Consider the following 18,738-nt stretch of genomic DNA (forward strand, 5'->3'; position numbering starts at 1 on the left):
AAAGGAATAAACATATCGAATAGATCTGTTAATATTTTTAAAGGAACAGGACATTTTTTAAGAATATAAAGTTTTGTATTTTTCTAATCATTGACGCTCCACACTCCAGCAGGTGGAGGTAATGCACAAGCTGGTTTGCCAACCGCTGATAAACATCACAAGAAGAAGCAGTTTTCCTCTTTTCTCCAGAGGTCCTCGCTGCAGCCTGTAGCACGATGGCGTAGCTGGATCAGATCCAGCACGTACTGGACGCTGTTATGCGCATGCGCGGTGGTGTGTTTTGTGACGTCGTATATGCATGCGCACTAGTAGATTGTGATTGTTGTTGTCAACTGGAGTGCATTCTCCAGTGACTACAAGGAGATGTATCGAGTGCCATATTGATTTTTTGATTTTGATTGATTTTTTATTTTTCATTTTACACATTTTTCAAAGAGATTTTCAGTATGCGTTTATGGTTTAAACTGAAGAGATATTGTATTAAATATAATACAATAATCAAACAGATAAAGTATGTGTATTTAACAAACCAAACAGATAAAGTATGTGTATTTAACAAACCAATCAATAAAATTATATCAAATCATCGGAAAACTATAAAATGTATACAAAAAATATAAATGCGAAATATTGCAAAGCAAATGAACTTCATTCAAGTTGCACTTCGCGTATCTTTGATATCAGAACATGAGGACGTGATCCCATCAGAATTTTCTACAGCCTGTCAAGGTACAACTGTGGAAACCACTCAGATGCTCCCTCCAGTGCACCAGAGTATGGAGATTTACCCTTATTAGCTGATAATTCTGATTATGTTCAAGATGGACACATTTCTATCATAGCCCTCCTCTGAGAAAACCTAGCGATACGTTTTTTTCAATCTCATCTGAAATGATCAGTGTTGGGGGTAATGCATTACAGGTAACATTAATAACCCATTCAGATTACTTTTTTGATGTTACAAGTAAAGTAATGTGCATTACGTAATCCATGCATTACTTAATCAGATTACTTTTTGATGTTACGAGTAAAGAAACACATTACAAGTAACATGCATTACGTAATCAGTTTTTTTAATGTTACAAGTAAAGTAATGTATTACAAGTAACATGCATTACATAACCAGATTACTTTTTGATGTTACGAGTAAAGAAACGCATTACAAGTAACATGCATTATGCAATCAGATTACTTTTTGATCTGACAATTAATGCATTACAAGCAACATGCATTACGTAAACCTTTAGTTTCCTAGGATAGAAGGAATGGGTGGATATTCCAGAGCAACTTGGCATTTCTGACTGACCATTGGCCATCTTGGTTTGGAGGGGGAAAAAATCGAAACACAAAGGCTTGCCACTTGGTGGCAATGTATAGGATGATGCACAAGAGTCCACTGTAGAGGTTGATGTGCAACTTTGCCATACAAATCCATGCATTTGCAAAGAAAAATGCTTTTTGAATAGCTGTCCACTGTGACCACTATGCGTACAAGTCTTGCAGACACTGAACAGCAAATTAAGAGTAACCTTATGTACAGATCACTGTGGAAAAATTAGCCATTAAAGAAGCCATTAAAGAAGGAACTCTTACCAGACAAAATATCATTAAGCAATTATTTTTGACATCTGACAAGATTTCTTTTCTTGATACTGTTATTATTTTTGCATTTACCCTTGAATCCTTGAATGTGTACTGGTATTTTAAGTTGTTTGCAGATCTTATTGTATTGTACCTTTAGGATTAAAATTACAGAGACAATTACTTGACAAATTTTTGCTTCCACTCAACAGCAAATATGACCTGAATAAAATAAAATGGCTTAATTTTAAAATGTTCTATATACACACATTAAAAAAAAAAATACTTGCGGTGACTACATTCTATTAATCCATCAAATTTAGGTTTAAAATCATGTGATTTAATATTTTGTAAAATGAACTATTTTGCATAGAGAGAAACTAGGATAACTTAAGCATCACATTTATGTAAATAATTACTTATTCATCAATAATGACTTATTACTATTTATCACTACTACTACTACACAGGTTAGAACATCATTTTAATACAATATTGAGCATACATGTCACTTAAGACCAGCCTGCGCGTACATTATAACCCAGAGATCGGTACTGCGCATGCGTCTATGACGTAGCCAAAACACACCACCATCCAGTACGTATTGGATTGGATCTGATCCAGTCTGTTTTTCTGTTTGTTTTACACACGTTTCGGACCTTCAGCGTCTAATGTCACATCACTGGCGAAACCGACACAAGCTTTGTCGTGTTGTTAATGTTTTCGACGCTGCTTCTTCAAATCTCTATTAGGCGCAAGTTACTTTCGCTTTCATGCAAACTGGCATCGACATAAACATTCGACGGAATCTGGACTTTCGCAAAAGTGGGGAATATAATGCTCGGCATTTTTATCACACTGTGTGTTTTTCTCCTGCATGGTAAGTCATTTTTTATAAGACAAATGTTATATCTATTATTAGATATGAATATGAGGGTGCACTGCAGACTGAGGAGAAGGCCTTTAACAGATGATCCGGCCACTCACACTTTATTAATCATGTTTTAGCCTAAATGGTGAATATATTTATGTACAACTTCAAGTAGTTCTATATTATTTAATGTTTTAACGCAGTTTGATTTGGGAGAGGGAGGAAGATTGAACCTCCCAACTGCAAAACCTTTGTCAAAAAGGAAAGTTTGAGGCATCTAGGGTCCTAGGCCCTAGGCTTTAAAATAATCATGGTTTTAGTATAGTAAAAGTGTAGTAACCATGTGTTTAGCGGGTTGATTACCATTTGTATAACCACAGTTATCAAAACAATCGTTAATGTAACAACACTATGATTTATTTGTGGTTACCATGGTTTAACTACAATAACCATGGTTTTGGGTTTTTTAATTTTCGTAAGGGTACATAAACTTTGGAGCCTTTACTGTGTGCTATGGAAGTTTAATTTTGAATATCTCTAAAACTTGAACAAGATCATTCATGAGACTTGTGATTGTCTGATGAGTGAATGTGTATAAATCTATGATGGTCTTTTACTGTTTGCATGTTAAATTTTGAATACAGATATATTTCTCACAGTCTGTATGATCTGTAGAATAACATCTACACAGCACTCTCCTGTTATATTTTTTTTCCCACTATCCCGACGTTTTTGATTCATGATTATCTTTTCATTTCTTTTCCAGGTGTTTCTGGTGTTGAGACTGACAGAGTGACAGTGAAGGAGGGAGATTCAATCACTCTACACACCAATGTGAAGATAAACCAGAAAGACAGAATTAAATGGTTTTTTCAAAACACTCGTATAGCTCAAATCATTGGAAATATTAGTATCTGTACAGATGTTCAGTGTAATGAAGGTACTGAGAGATTCATAGACAGACTGAAGCTGGATCATCAGACTGGATCTCTGACTATCAGTAATATCCAACAAGCAGACTCTGGACTTTATGAATTACAGATCACCAGTAGCATTAGCAATACTGACAGCCTTAAGATCTTCAACGTTACTGTCAGTGGTGAGTATAATTCAATCATTCAATGCATTTTCCTTTAATAAAATGCTAAAATACAGCTGAATATTTTTAAAACAGTAAAGTAAAAAAATTAAAAAGTGAACTTTGACTCAATATTAAAATATTATGGAGATCATCTCTTTTACCTTAACACTTTTCACATGAACAATGCATAACATGACATGGCTAATGTCAGTGTTATTTCACATATAAAAAAATAAATAAAAAAATTGACCCACTAGGCTATATTATAAGTGATTTATGATTATCTGTTCATTTCTTCCACAGGAGCTGAAGTGTTTGTGTTTGTGATGGAGGGAGATTCAGTCACTCTAAACACTAGTGTTCAAACAAACCAGCAAGACAGAATTAGATGGTATTTTAATGACACTCAAATCGCTCAAATCAATGGAGATCTGAGTAAGACCTGTACAGATGTTCAGTGTAATGAAGGCACAGAGAGATTCAGAGACAGACTGGAGCTTGATCATCGGACTGGATCTCTGACCATCACAAACATCAGAAACACACACTCTGGAGTTTATCATCTACAGATTATCAACCGCAACAGTGAAAAGATCTTCAATCTAGCTGTTCATGGTGAGTCATTAAACATTTAAAAGCATGTTATACAGTATATGTTTATATCACATGTGTTTGTGGTGTTATAACAGCAGTGACTCTTAGCAGCATGAAAAACAAATTATTTGTTAAAATTGTGAATGGATTATGTAAGGGATAATCAATGGTTAGATGTGCAATTTTGCAATTTTAATGCACAATGTGGAGACAAAGAACCATGTGGATTATCCCATTTATACCATGGTCATTTGCCAGCAGGACAACTTCAAGCTGTTATTGATGTTTGCAGCTCAATATTTGACTGGAAGGCTAAAAATTAAGGTTATTTTATCAGTTATGGCTTGTTAGATAAAACATTTTGCCAGCTTTCAATTAGACACAGAGATAAAGTACTGTGATAAGATTACATTTAATTGTGTAATTTGACAGAAGAAAGAGAGAGAGATTGTGTGTTTCCCCCTCATTGCTGAGTAATATGTAATATAGCGATTCAGTAACAAAGCTGTTTTATCAATAAAAGTCACAGGCAACTGTTAGTGAATTTACAGTTAAAGACCCAAGGACCATATATGATCAATTAAGACCAGGAGTCAGAAGTGCATTCAATAAAAGACAAGAATCAGAATTATAATAAATTGGAGATTTTTATTTATTTATTTTTTACTAAAGATAATTTGCAGTTTCATCAGCAGAAGTCAGCTTCAAGACTCACAAGATTGTAGGCCGCTCCCTTAAGCCCCGTTCACACTGCCAGCGACACGCAGCGACAAAGCGACATGATCCCATTCATTTCAATGGAGCGCTGGCGACTTCCGGCGACACGAGCGACAGTGACCGTTGGCGACAGAATGTGGGCGTGTCAAGCGACACGAGACGCGCGACAAAAGTTCAGAAATTTCAACTTTATGCAAATGAGAAGCGATTTTCGCGAGCGACAACCAATAGGAAAGAACACTTTCAGAGGAGCTCAGCTCACTTCACCGTCTCGAGTGCAGGCAAGACAGAAGAGTTCGAGGGCGATTTCACTGTTTTATATGATTTGACTGTAACCACATACATGGATATAATAAAATGATGCATGGAAAAGAAACTGTCGACAGTCTCAGTGAGTTTAATTAACACATTTAGTTCGAGTGTTGTAGTTATGATGCAAGTTTAGCACTGCTGCAGATCATTTTACAGTTTCCCCTGCATTATGTTGACTATTAGGGACAAGAAAATTGATTATTTGTCAAATTCGAATGACGTTTTAGTAATTTATGACAGTATGAGTTAATATGTTGATTGATCGATCGTTAATCCAGTAGGCTAAATGATTTAATCCACTGAACACTGCTGTGGTAATATAAAAACACTCTCCCAACAGCATACTGTTTCTTTTGAGCCTAAATCCTAGTCAAATTATAATGATATAGTTGTATATATCACTTGTGATGGTATTTTGTATAGATATGGCCAGACGTGCAGTCTACCAGTCACATTAGAGCGACAGCACTATGAACGCCCACAAGCGACTTCACAGTACAGAGACTAGCGACATGCAGCGACAAAATCGCTGGCAGTGTGAACGGGGCTTTACAGTTACAAAGATCACAGACACACAGCTTCTTCAAGGTTGGATATGGTAGGGCTCTAACTATAAACAGGAGACTCTTGCCAAAACATCCAGATGACATGTTCTTTCCCTCAATGAGAGGGCACTTTAATATAGAACAGTAAAGTAATGCTAAGAAATGGTCACTTAAACGATTGGTTCCAATGACCCTTGTGACCTATAGTCGTCATGGTGAGCTAGAAGAACAGTCCATATTTCATCTCTGAAAGCCGGGCTTAATGAGCAAGCACATTTACTGTATTCCTGGCATTGGCCAGACCCTCAGTCACCTCTCAGATATCAAATACAGACATTAGAGAATACATGAAATGAACATTTCAGTATTCACACTGGTAACTTCTAAAATGAAGAAAAATCTCATAAGCTCATGATATTTAGGAGATATTTTTTTATTAAAGGAGTCATAACCTGTAATTTTCACTTTTCCAGGAGAATCAATGTATGTTATGATTGCCTAACGATTATACACTGGCCGGGAAGCCGATATTTAAAAGTGAAGCGTTTGTTTACCCCTGGGTTCGTAAACCAGCCCACGTGCACGCGCACTCAAATACGAGATTTTAATTTCGGCCCCGACTTGACGTCAAGACGGGGCAGGATATACCATATATGGACACCGCAGACCTATGCTGCAGGAAGCCCGCCCTGCCCCTCTCCCCCTCATATTCAGTCGCGAAAGATGCAGAAACGTAGTGCACACGTGAGTTGCTCTGTTGTTGACTGCCAGAATCAACATGTAAATGTGTTTTCTCTCCCAAGAACGGACCAAGCTGTCAGGGACCAGTGGATTAAATTCATTTTTAATGATGCGGTTCCTACAACCCTTCCCACTGGCTTAACGTTAGGTGTCTGTGTTAATCATTTTACGCCGGAATGGTTCATATATTATACATGTATATTATATAACTATGACAACATATAATTGTATTGATTTTTTTATAGAATAGATAAGGATAGATAAATAAAACAAACAGTCAAGTAATAATAAACATAAAGAAAAAGATCACGTGAACACAGCCACGTCCAAGTGATCTGAGAGCGCGGGCGGGTATAGATATATACAATAGATGTTGCCTTGGCTACGGCAGTTCATTGGAACGAAACCGTAGCCAAGGCGACTTCTATTGTATATATCTATACCCGCCCGCGCTCTCAGATCATTTGGACGCGGCTGTGTTCAAGAGGAAAAAACGATATAAATACTGTTCGTTTTCTCACACAAACCGCTCGTTTCGTGTCTTAGGCCATCAATGTGTACTTACGATGGGGAATTGTTTAATTTGGACGACGGGGAATTGTTTTAATTTGGACTCTGTGCATGCTCTTTGAGACAGTGACCATCGACCTGCATTATATGACTGACAGACAAGAACGGTTTGACCTAAAAATATCAAAATTGAAACTACTGCGGAAAAAAAGACACCTACATCTTGGATGCCCTTGAGGTAAGCTAAAACATACCAAAATTTAATTTCAAAGTGAACTATCCCTTTAAAGGTGCTGTCTGTAAGAATTACTTCTAGTGGTCAAAATCGGTACTGCAGTCCAAATTCAAAATATCAGATGTTTCTCCCGCCCACTCACGCGGTTTACCAGTTTGAGGGCATGCAACAGGAGCGAGCGCAATTGACGACGAAAACCAAGGAGACTTACTCCTCGTAAGGAGGACTTAGGAGAGTAAGTTAAGAGTTGATTTATCTGCGTTTTAATATGCTCTCGTTCATAGAGATGGATATTGAGGCTTTTTAGGTTGTGTGGAATCTGCAATCTCTGACCCAGTTTGTTTGCTCGTTTCCATGGATGCAATGCGCTGCATAGTCAGATTAATGAATTAAATACAACTGTTCACGAACAGAAGATTGTATTTGACTCATGCTGCATACACAATGACAATAATGCCTACTGTAAATATAGAGTTACAACTACTATTAGAGTTGTTTGCATAAAATGCACTGTGGTTTTCATGGCGGCGGCGATCTTCTTCCTTCCCGGGTTTCGGCACCAGTGTGATGTGGTTCAATGTTGTAGACAAAGGGAAGGAAGAAGACAGGGGTCGGCGAGACTGGGACACTCGTTTTATTAAAGTTCAACAAAGAAAGGTTTGCGCACAGAGCGCGTTCACCGTGCGATCAGCACAGCATAAAACAAATCAATAATCCAGATTCTCTCGTGGTGATTTCTCCGAGGCAACAGACGAGGTCCCAGTCCAACTCTCTCTCTCTCTCTCTCTCTCTCATTCCCGCCGGCTTATATCCGGTCTCTCCACGCCAATTACTGCAATCAGACACAGGTGTTCATCATCTGCACTTGACCTACTTACTCACCGCTCGGCTCCGTCCTCTCTCTCCCGCTACAGACTTCGCAAAACCACGCCCCCCTCGCCACATGCACCTTGCACATTCATACGTTTGCCCTATGATAGGCTACAATTTATCTCCATAAATACAATTTTCTCAATTCTGCGCATATATTTTTACTTGCATCAATTGCTCGATCAATATTATCATTACATATTTTACATTTACATTTTTAACCATAGGTACCACAAACAATTTAATATAGCTAAGTTTGTGTATATTTCACACGTAGTACAATACTGTATGTGCTGCTTATAAACACCTGACAGATAATGATTTATGGAACAGATCTTTACTCATCTCACTTGCACAAAATAAATGCAGTAATAGAAAGCAATATATAAACGCACAGGTGAAATACACTGAAAATTATATGCATTTAAAAATTTGGTCGGGTTGAAGTCCTCCCTCCGGATCTTCTGTATCCACTCATGCCCGTACCGCAGCATCAACGGGAAATGCATGAAAGCTGACTTCTTTGTTGTAACGTGACGAAACAGTACATAACGGCACACAACAATGAATTGCTGAGGCTGTCACCCTCTGAAAGGCAAGTCGCCTCTCTTGAGTCCTAAAAACACTCATTGTGAAAAACTATCTCTGGCAATGGAACTCGGTCGCTGTTGTCTCTCGCTGTCAGATCACCAGAAGTTTTCACCGGAAGTACTGGCCCACACTAGGGGTGACCCCGAATAGTCGAAGATTCGATGCTTCGATAGGAGGAGCCTGATTCGACTACCGATCTCACGGTCGAATCTTCGCAGAGGTGTTATGAAACGAGGATCATGCCACTTTGGCTATATGAGGACGCTCAATGTCTGATTTCACATAGAACTAGCTTTTATGTAAATACGTTAATATTCCGCCTATTATGATAATGCTGTAGGCCTATATAAAAATGTGCAAAGAAAGAAGCTTTTAATAAATATTTTTTAACGTGCGTGAATAAATCCAAACACCCCGTGACAGATTTAAGTTTCACTTTCAATCCGTGACCGACAGAGGAGCGTCTTCGCGGCAAGGATTTAAATCTTTAACAATGTCTGGGATAAGAAAATCTAAAGTGTGGATGTACACGATTAGAAAGGATATTCTCCAAGGTTGGATTTAGCATCAGGAAAACCATGATCGCACTTCTGCCGGCCAACGTTAACATGTTTCACGCATAGACTGGGTTTCACGGAATGTATTTTATCCGCGCGCACAATTTGAAAAGACTCCAACGGACAGACAGAGTGAAAGACGTTCAGGATTTGTTCTCTCGATCAGGTACAAGTGATTTCAAAACTTTTCAGCCGGTTCTAATTTTATTTTTGGATGCTGTGAACATTTTTAGCTAAAAAGACTGCCTCTCCAGTTTAGCATTTATTGTTGTTTCTGCAGTTAAAAAGACAAAGTTGAAAATTCTGGCTACTATCGTTATTTTAATAATTTCTTTATGTTTATTCTATTTATTAATCTGTCAGGGTTATCTAATCTAACTATTTGTGGCTTGTGTTTTGAAATAATTATGTTCCCCTGCACTTTAGGCATTTTGCACACATTTGCTCCTCATCCTGTGACTTGATTCTGATTTATTTCGTTTTGTAGTTTTATTTATTAGAAAGGTATATTCTGTTCTAATTTAATTTAGTAAATTAATTGTTTATTTTTTCGGTGCATCGATGTTGTGCTGTAGGCTGGCCTGCTCGCACAGGTAATTTAGCCGATTTAATTTGATTTGCATGTGAAATGCAAATCTGCAGTGTGGCCTTTCTGGAGTTATTTATGTTATTTCTTAGTTTTATTGATCAAAAATGTTTTTATACATTTTCTTCTATATCTTTGTGTGATTTTCTGTACATCGCGGCTTTGAAACGTTAAAGCCCCGCCCCCACCCCCATACACATGATTCGATTATAGGCAAGACATGACGATTCTGATTCGACTATGAAAATCCATAGTCGGGGACAGCCCTAGCCCACACACTCAAGGTCGAACGTCAACGGTCGCCATATTGTGCACGGAGCGAATACCGTGGCTCTACCCAGGGCCGGTTCTAGACATTAGGAGGCCCTAGGCAAAATTCATGTTGGAGGCCCCCCACCCCCAATAAAAAACACTTGAAACAAATATGATTCCTAACCTTTATATTTATACAACATTTAGTTTTAAATGTAGTATATTTTTACTTATACAGTACATATGTTTGGACAAATTACTATTTTTAATGTTTTTGAAAGAATAAGTCTCTTATGCTCATCAAGCCTGGATTTATTTGATCAAAAATACAGAAAAATAATATAGTGAAATATTATTAAATAATGGTTTTCTATTTTACTATATACTTTAAAATATATTTCTGTGATGCAAAGATGAATTTATAGTGTCACGTGATCCTTCAGAAAACTTTAATATTCTGATTTATTATCAAATGTTAGAAATTGTGGTTAATATTTATTTTATAACCTGTGATACTTTTTTTCAGGATCTTTTTATTTTTAAAAAAGTCTTCACTATCACTTTTTATATATTTAACACATCCTTGCTGAATATTCCTGTTTTTTTTTTTCTTTCTTTTTTTTTTTATCAAATAAATGCAGGCGTGTAGAGCATAATATGAAACTTTAAACATTAAAAATAGTAATGGGTCCAGACTTTTTACCGGTACTGTATGTACATATTAATCAAACTTTATCTAAGGTAATCTCTTTTTCGTTTAATGAAGATGTTATTGTTGTTGTTGTTGTTGTTATTTTGCTGTTTTATTAAATTTATTCACAGTTCCAGAATACCACTTCAGTAGATGAACATAAGTGCTTTTATCATTTTTTTCATAGCTGCGGTATGGGCAGGATTTTTCCCTCCCATTTAATCAATATTGACTGCAGATATTGTGATATTATTTATTGCATTATTACCTTAAATATGCTATACACAAATCAAGTGGAAGAGAAAGACACGATCGCTACTGAGCAGAAAAAAAGTTTTTTTTTAAACTCATCAGCAGAATATAGAAGATAGACCCATATGAGATCATTTATTTGAAACATTTAAAAATGTAGTAGTGTGTTGGCTTTTTAACTTCCAATACAAACGTCTTGTCTTTTACTTTTGTAGCTTTTTTACTAGTCAGCTCCCGACGCGATGTTATTACGCGCAAATTCAAAGCGTCGCGTCTGGGCACGTTAATGACGCTCGCGCTCTTTTAAACTCGTAATAAAGCGGTGAATGATTTTTCCAGAAATGACGCTGATCTACAGTACAAGTTTATATTTAGAATACATTGCAATCACTCCAAAATAGATGACGGCAACTCACACACGAGCTGTGCTTCTTTGAGTGCCTATTTAGGCTTTTGCTTCGCAGCACCTGATGGATGCGTTCGTTACACAAACTTTCAGAAGCCGCACCCGCTTTGAAACGGAAACATTAATTGGTTTAACTGCAGATGAGTGACAATTCAACAATATCCAATGAACAATGAGGCTAGTATTTCTGTTCGTCTTGACTGGTGGACTATATATATAGGGGATGTTACGGTTATGGAGGCCCCTCCTCAACGCCCGAGGCCCCTAGGCAATCGCCTGCTCTGCCTATAGCTAGCGCCGGCCCTGGCTCTACCTCAGAATCACTATTTCACAGACTCGGGCTCTAAACGACATGATCAACACTGACCGTTACTGGGATGTTTTGTCTTCATTTTTCTACAGTGGAAGGAAGTGGAGATGCGCTGTCCATGTTTAGTTTTTTTGCAGTCTATGATGTGGTTTCAATAAAGGCAGCGCATTAACAGCGATTAAACTGACTGGAACTATCTGTGTATTTGCTGTTTTAGCTTCTAGCCAATCAGAATTGTGTATTCAGACAGACCATGGTATAAATACAGAAAATGAGAAAAGAACACTTGTTATAATCAATGCATGCCTTCACAAACCCGTTTGAGCTTCTGTTTTATCGTGGTTTGTGCATATGTGTTGATCAATGATTATATTTGATTAAAAGCCAAAATTAAATCTGTTCATCATATAAAATAAAATAAAATAATTATTTTCATATCCACAGACTTTTAAAATGTGTAGTTTGTTGTTTTCAGCAAATAGATCTTCCAACAGCTGTTTGTTTGTGTTTCAGGTGTTCCTGCTGCTGAACTAAATGAAGTGAAGACAGTGAAAGAGGAAGAACCTGTCACTTTAGATCCTGGTGTGATAAAAAACACAAATGATTTGATCACGTGGTTTTTTAATGACATTCTCATCGCTGAAATCACTGGAGATGCGAGTAAGATCTGTACAGATGTTCAGTGTAAAGAGAGATTCAGAAACAGACTGAAGCTGGATCCTCAGACTGGATCTCTGACCATCACAAACACCAGAAACACAGACTCTGGACTTTATACACTAGAGATCATCATCAGCAGCAGCGACAGCTTCAGCATTAGGAGGATTAGGAGCTTCAGTGTTACTGTGACTGGTGAGTGTCATTTAGTCTGTCAGTGCATTTTAAATACAATGCCTTCCTTTGTGGACAGTTTTGACATTATGATACATGTTATAAACCTGCACAATACACAAAATCAGTTTTCCTGTGAGCATCGATGTTTCCTGTTGAGCTCAAAGTGCTTTGATATCTTTTTAGTTCCTGTTTCTCTAAAACCCACCATTTATCAGTTAAATCAGTACCACACAACTGATGAACAAAACAGAAAGGTGTAAATGTCGGTCAAAAACATCAGTAAAAATCTTTTTATTGTTACTGCTTTAGGTCCAAATTCAGCTGCTGTTGCAGGAATAGTAGTTCCTCTGGTGCTTGTTGTTGTTGCTGCTGCGGTTGCTGCTGCGATGATTTACTATTGCAAGAGTCACGCAACAAGAGAAGGTTAGTATTACATACAGCTGATTTAACAAGATGCAAATGTATGTGAAAATATGTATTTTCATTCTGATTGGAATTGAGTTTGTCATTATTGTTCTAACAGGCACCAGGACAGAGCCAAATCATCATAATGAGGTAAAATAAAACACACGGAAACTCGCATGCAAACAGACACACAGCACTTGCATATCTGAACAGTTTTATGTAGTTTAATTAAAAATCAGTACATAGAAACTGTTTTACTTTAGATTGAAAAGCAGTGGCATGAATATATAATATATATGTGATTAAATAATTAATACACACACACACACACACACACACACACACACACACAGGGGAACCCACATTCTCCATGAGTAGTTTCATATTATTTTAATCAAAAAGGATCAGGCATTGAGATTCAAATGTTGTACTACTGTAGTACTGTATTATGTCAAATATTCAGGAAAAGGAAACCACTGCAGATTCCTCAAACACAAGTTCCAAGTCTAATTTTCTTTCTGTTTGTGTGACTGAATCATCAATCCTGTTAATTTATTTTACCTTTTGTGAATCTGTTTTCTCTTACAGGCGAATGGTGAACAATACTCACCCCTTAGTCAGAATGAGGATTCTGCTAATTGGACATGCCGTAATCAGATTGAGACTGTATACTCAATCATTTGTCAGAATGAGGATTCTGCTAATGGGACATGCTGTAATTAGACTGAGACTGCCAATGAAACATCACTGTAACATTATTATTTTGGTTCATTTATTTAATGGGACACTAAAGAGAAGATGGATAATGAGAGAAGAAGAGGATGAAACTCAATGAAACTGTTAAGCCTATGGCAAGCAGGGCGGGGCCAAGAGTCCATGCCCTGTCCAGTACAGTAACAACAAATAGCGCTGTTTTGGTTTTTTTTTCTCTAGTTGTTTCAACACGGCCCAGCACAAGAGTTGCGTTTACTCCCGGTCCCGGAAACTATTATTAAACAGCGTTGCGACAACCAGTGGGAAGCGTTTCAGTTAAACAGACACCTCTCTGTTACAAACCACAAATCACCTGATGATTTAACTAGTATTAAATCGGATGAAACAGCCTCAACATTCCCAACAAGACTGTTGAGGAAAGCAGGAAACATTGTGTAATAAATAAATATAGTAAATATATATATTTACTATAATATTTATATATATATATATATATATATATATATATAGTGATTTATATTGCATTAGATTTATTAGGGTGGGTAGAGGAATATATAGTTAATGTTTGTTATGAAATTATGTCTGTTTCTTTGTAAAGGGGCGTATAGTTTTTAACTTGTGTTTAGGCATTTTTTTGTACAGTGGGAGTGAGTTGCCTGTGGTTATCAAATCTCACTGTCAGAATATTTTCATTTAAGCATAACAATTATAAATAAAATTATTATTATTTCACACCAACAGCTACAAGTTTGTATAATGAATTTATTTGTTTCAAGGAAAATAGTTGTACACAGCTGTAAATTATCAAGTTTTTATTTATTATGGTTTTATATAGTATCTGCATACTGTTGGGTACCACAAGTAAATACCATACTTTTTTTAGGGTTACTTTAACTTATTTATTGAAACTGTTATGTTTCAATAAATAAGCTAAACCCCCAAACCAACCCGCCGGCCCACCTCAACTTTTCGATTTGATAATCTGGCCCTCGAATGAAGCTAATTGAGTTGCCCTGCTGTAGGGTGTCCCATTTGTCATTTTAGGTTTCAGAAGGGTGTTCGTGAGCACCCCCTTTGCAGTCGATATGCGCTCTGAATTGATAGGAGGAGCAATGACAGTGAAGAACAGTGAAGTTCCTGCCTCCTTGTTCCCCTGAACCTTTAACTTTTTTTACATAGCCGCAGGAAAGAAGCTTTAAAGAATGAATAAAAGTGACACTTAACCAGCAATAGAATAGAAAGGCCTGGTTTCACAGACAGGGTTTAGAGTAAGCCAGGGTTAGCCCTTAGTTCAGTTAAGACATTTAAGTAGCTTTTATAAACGTGCCTTAAAAAAATGACTGGTGTGCATCTTGAGATGAAAAAATGGCACTGACTATTTTTAAGATATTTCAGTGCAAGTTGCTTTCAGTTCAAACAGTTCAAACATAGCCTACGTTTTAGTCTGGGATTTGGTTAAAGACTTGTCTGGAAAACGTCAAACACTTCCTCCTGTTTCACAGTGTTTAGAGGTTTATAAAAGCTGCTAAAGTGATCCAGACAGGAACAGTGAGATGTATCCTTTTTTTTTATTTTTTTTTTTACTGATCTTGTTTAACATTGGTTATTTTGCCCCGTCTGTGTTCGTCCTCTTGTAACTGATTGTTTTACCCTTCCAAGACAGCCATTATCATCAAGAAGTGTATTTGACTACTAGTAGTCACAGATGGCCTTGTACTGTAAGACATAAGCACTCTTCACAAATGCACAGTTGTGAATTTGAAAGCAACTGTCAATCAAACGACACGCATGTGCTGAATGGAGTTTGCACTACCGATACTGTGACTGTGTAGGTGCCAATCATTTTTGGATTTGACATCTTGCTCTTACCACATATCATGTACTGTATTGTGGTCTTCAGATTTTAATGCTTTAGCTAGACCTTTTAAGCAATGTTTGTCCAATTTTTATTTTTTGTATTAATATTTTAATTTTAACTCTCACAAAATCCTGTATCATGAATCTTACCATGATGTATATCAATAAACTGGACATGAATGTTCTTTTTTACAATCACTAATGGTTCAGTTTATTTTTGTTAGATATTCAAATGTGGTAAATGATCTGTGTATATAAAGATGTTTTATTTTATGTGAAAAGACAAAAATCAAATCAAACTATTTGTAAACATTTGTACACAACTTTGCATCAGTCAGCATTAAAAAAGGGCCTTGAAGTTCTTCCTTTATAAACACCATTTTCTTTCTAAAATATGGAAATTAATTGGAAAGATATTTGTTTAATCATGGGTTAAATTTCATTAAAAATATTTGTCACTCATAACTGGTGTTTTTAAACCGTGAATTCCTACTTAGGACACAAGATGGCGTTATACATTATTCATACTATTCATCCACTCACCAGGCACTTTATTATGTACACCTTGTGTTAAGGCCAGCTTGTTTCAACATCTCAATTCCCTAATTGCACCAATTGCACCGCAAAGAGCGAGGAGGCTTCCGGGAGTCATAAGCGAGGATACACAGGTGTATCCACAGGTGTATCTTGACTGATCAAGTCTTCCAATGTATAAATAAGCTTTCCTTTGATTCATCTGTCCTCCTTTTCTTTCCTTGCAGCCTTCCCTCATATCCTACAGGGGGTGGAGCTGAGCGAATAAAGGAAGCAAGGAAAGGAAACGAGGATGCACAAAAACGAACTGAAAGCACCCCATGACTCCACAGGAAGCCTCCTCACTCCTCGATCCTCACTCCTCGATATTCGCTTCCTTGCGGTGCAATTAGAGAATTGAGATGTCCTTCAAGATGGGTAAGCTCGATCGGTTTCCGGTAATAGGATGGAGGACGGAGGAGTGAGGAAACGAGGACGCAGTACAAGTTCGCATTCAGAAGAGAACACTAACAATGCCAATACTGGAATTTTCACACTTTTTTCTGAATGAGCAAAGCCATCTGAAGAGATAATCATTTTAAAGAATATTTAATACCTACATTTTGATGATTTATATTTTTCCTTTGGACAGTTTTGCCATAATTTTCTACTTTTAGTTATTTTCTTCACACAACCAATGAAAACAAAAGAAATTACAACATCCATCAAACATGGGCATGCTACTATAAATATAGAACAGTACATCGCACATTGAATTTATTCTTAAATAATTCCCAGACATTGACAGAAAAAAAAAAAAAAAAAACAGGATGACCTTTATTTGAAAAAAGATGTGAGAATCAAGAATAGTTCTTCTTAGAAATAACTTCTGCCTCGCTTTCCTATAGCTGGAAATAACTACTGAAACTAGCAGAGCTTGTCTGCACGATCACTGCATGCATGTATATGGTCATGTTGCATATGCACACAAAGTATAAGATATTTTCATATTTCACAGGAATAACAGTGTTTGATTTAAGACCTTTTTGTGAACAAAAGTTCAGAATTTTGTTGTAAAAAGAAATTCTGTAGAGCAGAAGTCAAACGGTTTCATGTGAGCAGGAATGGAAAAAAGCCCTTCAACCACACTCTACTCAAACACACTACTGACACACTCGAACACACTCAAAAACTGACATCAAACACAGACCTCCAGCAGCAGACACATTCTCACGCACAGGCTATTTGTCCAACAGATCAAACAATATCGGTTTAGATGTAAATAAATGAATAAAGCAGGGTCTCCACTACACTGTAAAAAATGATTTTATGTCAAAGTAAATAAAACAGGAAAAATCATGTATCTTTTGCTAAGAATAATTTTGTAAAAATGAAAACTTTAGTATATTAAGTAAATCCTAATTATATACTAATTTTTTACTTGTAAATATTAGACATCCAACAGACAAGTGAAATTGACTTCTGACTCTCTGGCATATTTACATGCATTAATTAAGTACTTGAAGCAAATTTAAAAAAATCAAGTAAAATTTAGTCCTTGAAGAAAGGAATCTGCGCATGCGCAGAAAGAAGAAAACACGCGATGATTGAGGGATTTCGAATCTCCACTCCAACGGCTCTCGACAGGTAAGCAACAGTAAAAAACTGCATTATATTACGGATTTATAATGATTTTTTGATTAATTCAACGATTGTCTTGTCATCACTTCATGCTATACATTTGAAAAGTTTAGTGTTCTTAAGTTTAGAGACGTGCTCCAGAAAAAAGTTAAGGGAGAGGCAGAGGCAGAAAGCACCCTGTTTATTTTCTTTATTTTACAAAAGCACAATGTTTTATTTCGATTGAAAGTGGAAAAAGTAGACATTTAACAGTTTATTTTTTCATATTTCTTAAGTCTGTAATCTTTATGACCAAAAATGACGGAGTATAAGTCTAATTTGCTGCTACGCGCGGGCGCTTTTGCCGACTCAAGAGGGTTAATGACGAGTTAACTTTGTAGACGTTAGCCATATTTTTTTCTCAGTTTTAAACTTTACGTTTTACACGATTTATCAGTAATTACGCCTAAAAACCATGAATATGTCACTTAAATCATGATCTTTTTGTTTAATATTTATTTTGTGTGCAATTTTCTTTATAGATGACAAATATTGGCCACGAATTAACAATAGGCCTAAGTGAGAAGGTTCTCGTTCCCTCATCGTGCACAATATAATTCATTTCCTCATTCATTTGCTAAATCGTGCATACTATCTATTAAATGGTCCCTGCTTTTACTAAATCGTAACCACGTTGTAAATGACAATAATTCGTACTCCCAAATTCCTAATTCGTAGCCTTGATATCTGCTGTGTGTCACATGTTAGCATTAATGTGTGTAAATTGACTATGAGAGTAAGGTCATGCAGGATGTTTTTAATGATTTGGTTTAAATGAAATGAATAATGTGAATGCAAATTAATTAACTTTTAATTTAAAAGTATTTGCTGTTTACTGATTATTGTTTTTTTCTCTCTCTCTTTTCTTAATTTCAGGATATTTCTCAAATGCATTCAGCCCTTTGTGCCTCCGTTGCTGTAAACCGGTTGAGAGGGACAAAGAGAGAGACCGAACACACTGAATTGTTATTATTGTCATTATAGGTTTCTGTATATGCTTATTTCTTAATAAATTACTCTTAACTGCACATTG

General features: G+C 36.5%; 1 protein-coding gene across 1 annotated transcript; it reads left to right on the forward strand.

The window, feature by feature from the left end:
* The first annotated feature begins 2,176 nt into the window (after nucleotides 1-2,176).
* LOC311085512 (uncharacterized protein) lies at nucleotides 2,177-13,795 on the forward strand. The gene is made up of 7 exons (XM_084118012.1): nucleotides 2,177-2,461; nucleotides 3,219-3,551; nucleotides 3,837-4,148; nucleotides 12,216-12,554; nucleotides 12,846-12,959; nucleotides 13,060-13,091; nucleotides 13,530-13,795. Exons 1-7 carry the CDS (start codon nucleotides 2,419-2,421, stop codon nucleotides 13,662-13,664), a joined length of 1,308 nt encoding a protein of 435 aa, XP_083974138.1. The 5' UTR covers nucleotides 2,177-2,418; the 3' UTR covers nucleotides 13,665-13,795.
* Nucleotides 13,796-18,738: the final 4,943 nt, after the last annotated feature.

The sequence above is a fragment of the Abramis brama genome (assembly GCF_963993115.1).
Source record: "Abramis brama genome assembly, chromosome: 6".
Classification (NCBI taxonomy): Eukaryota; Metazoa; Chordata; class Actinopteri; order Cypriniformes; family Leuciscidae; genus Abramis; species Abramis brama.

Bases quoted from the DNA above. Each gene is read 5' to 3' on its own strand.
- LOC311085512 (XM_084118012.1), top strand. From the start codon at position 2,419: ATGCTCGGCATTTTTATCACACTGTGTGTTTTTCTCCTGCATG. The intron at 3,552-3,836 runs GTGAGTATAATT...TTTCTTCCACAG, and splicing joins CTTCAACGTTACTGTCAGTG to GAGCTGAAGTGTTTGTGTTT. The intron at 4,149-12,215 runs GTGAGTCATTAA...TTTGTGTTTCAG, and splicing joins CTTCAATCTAGCTGTTCATG to GTGTTCCTGCTGCTGAACTA.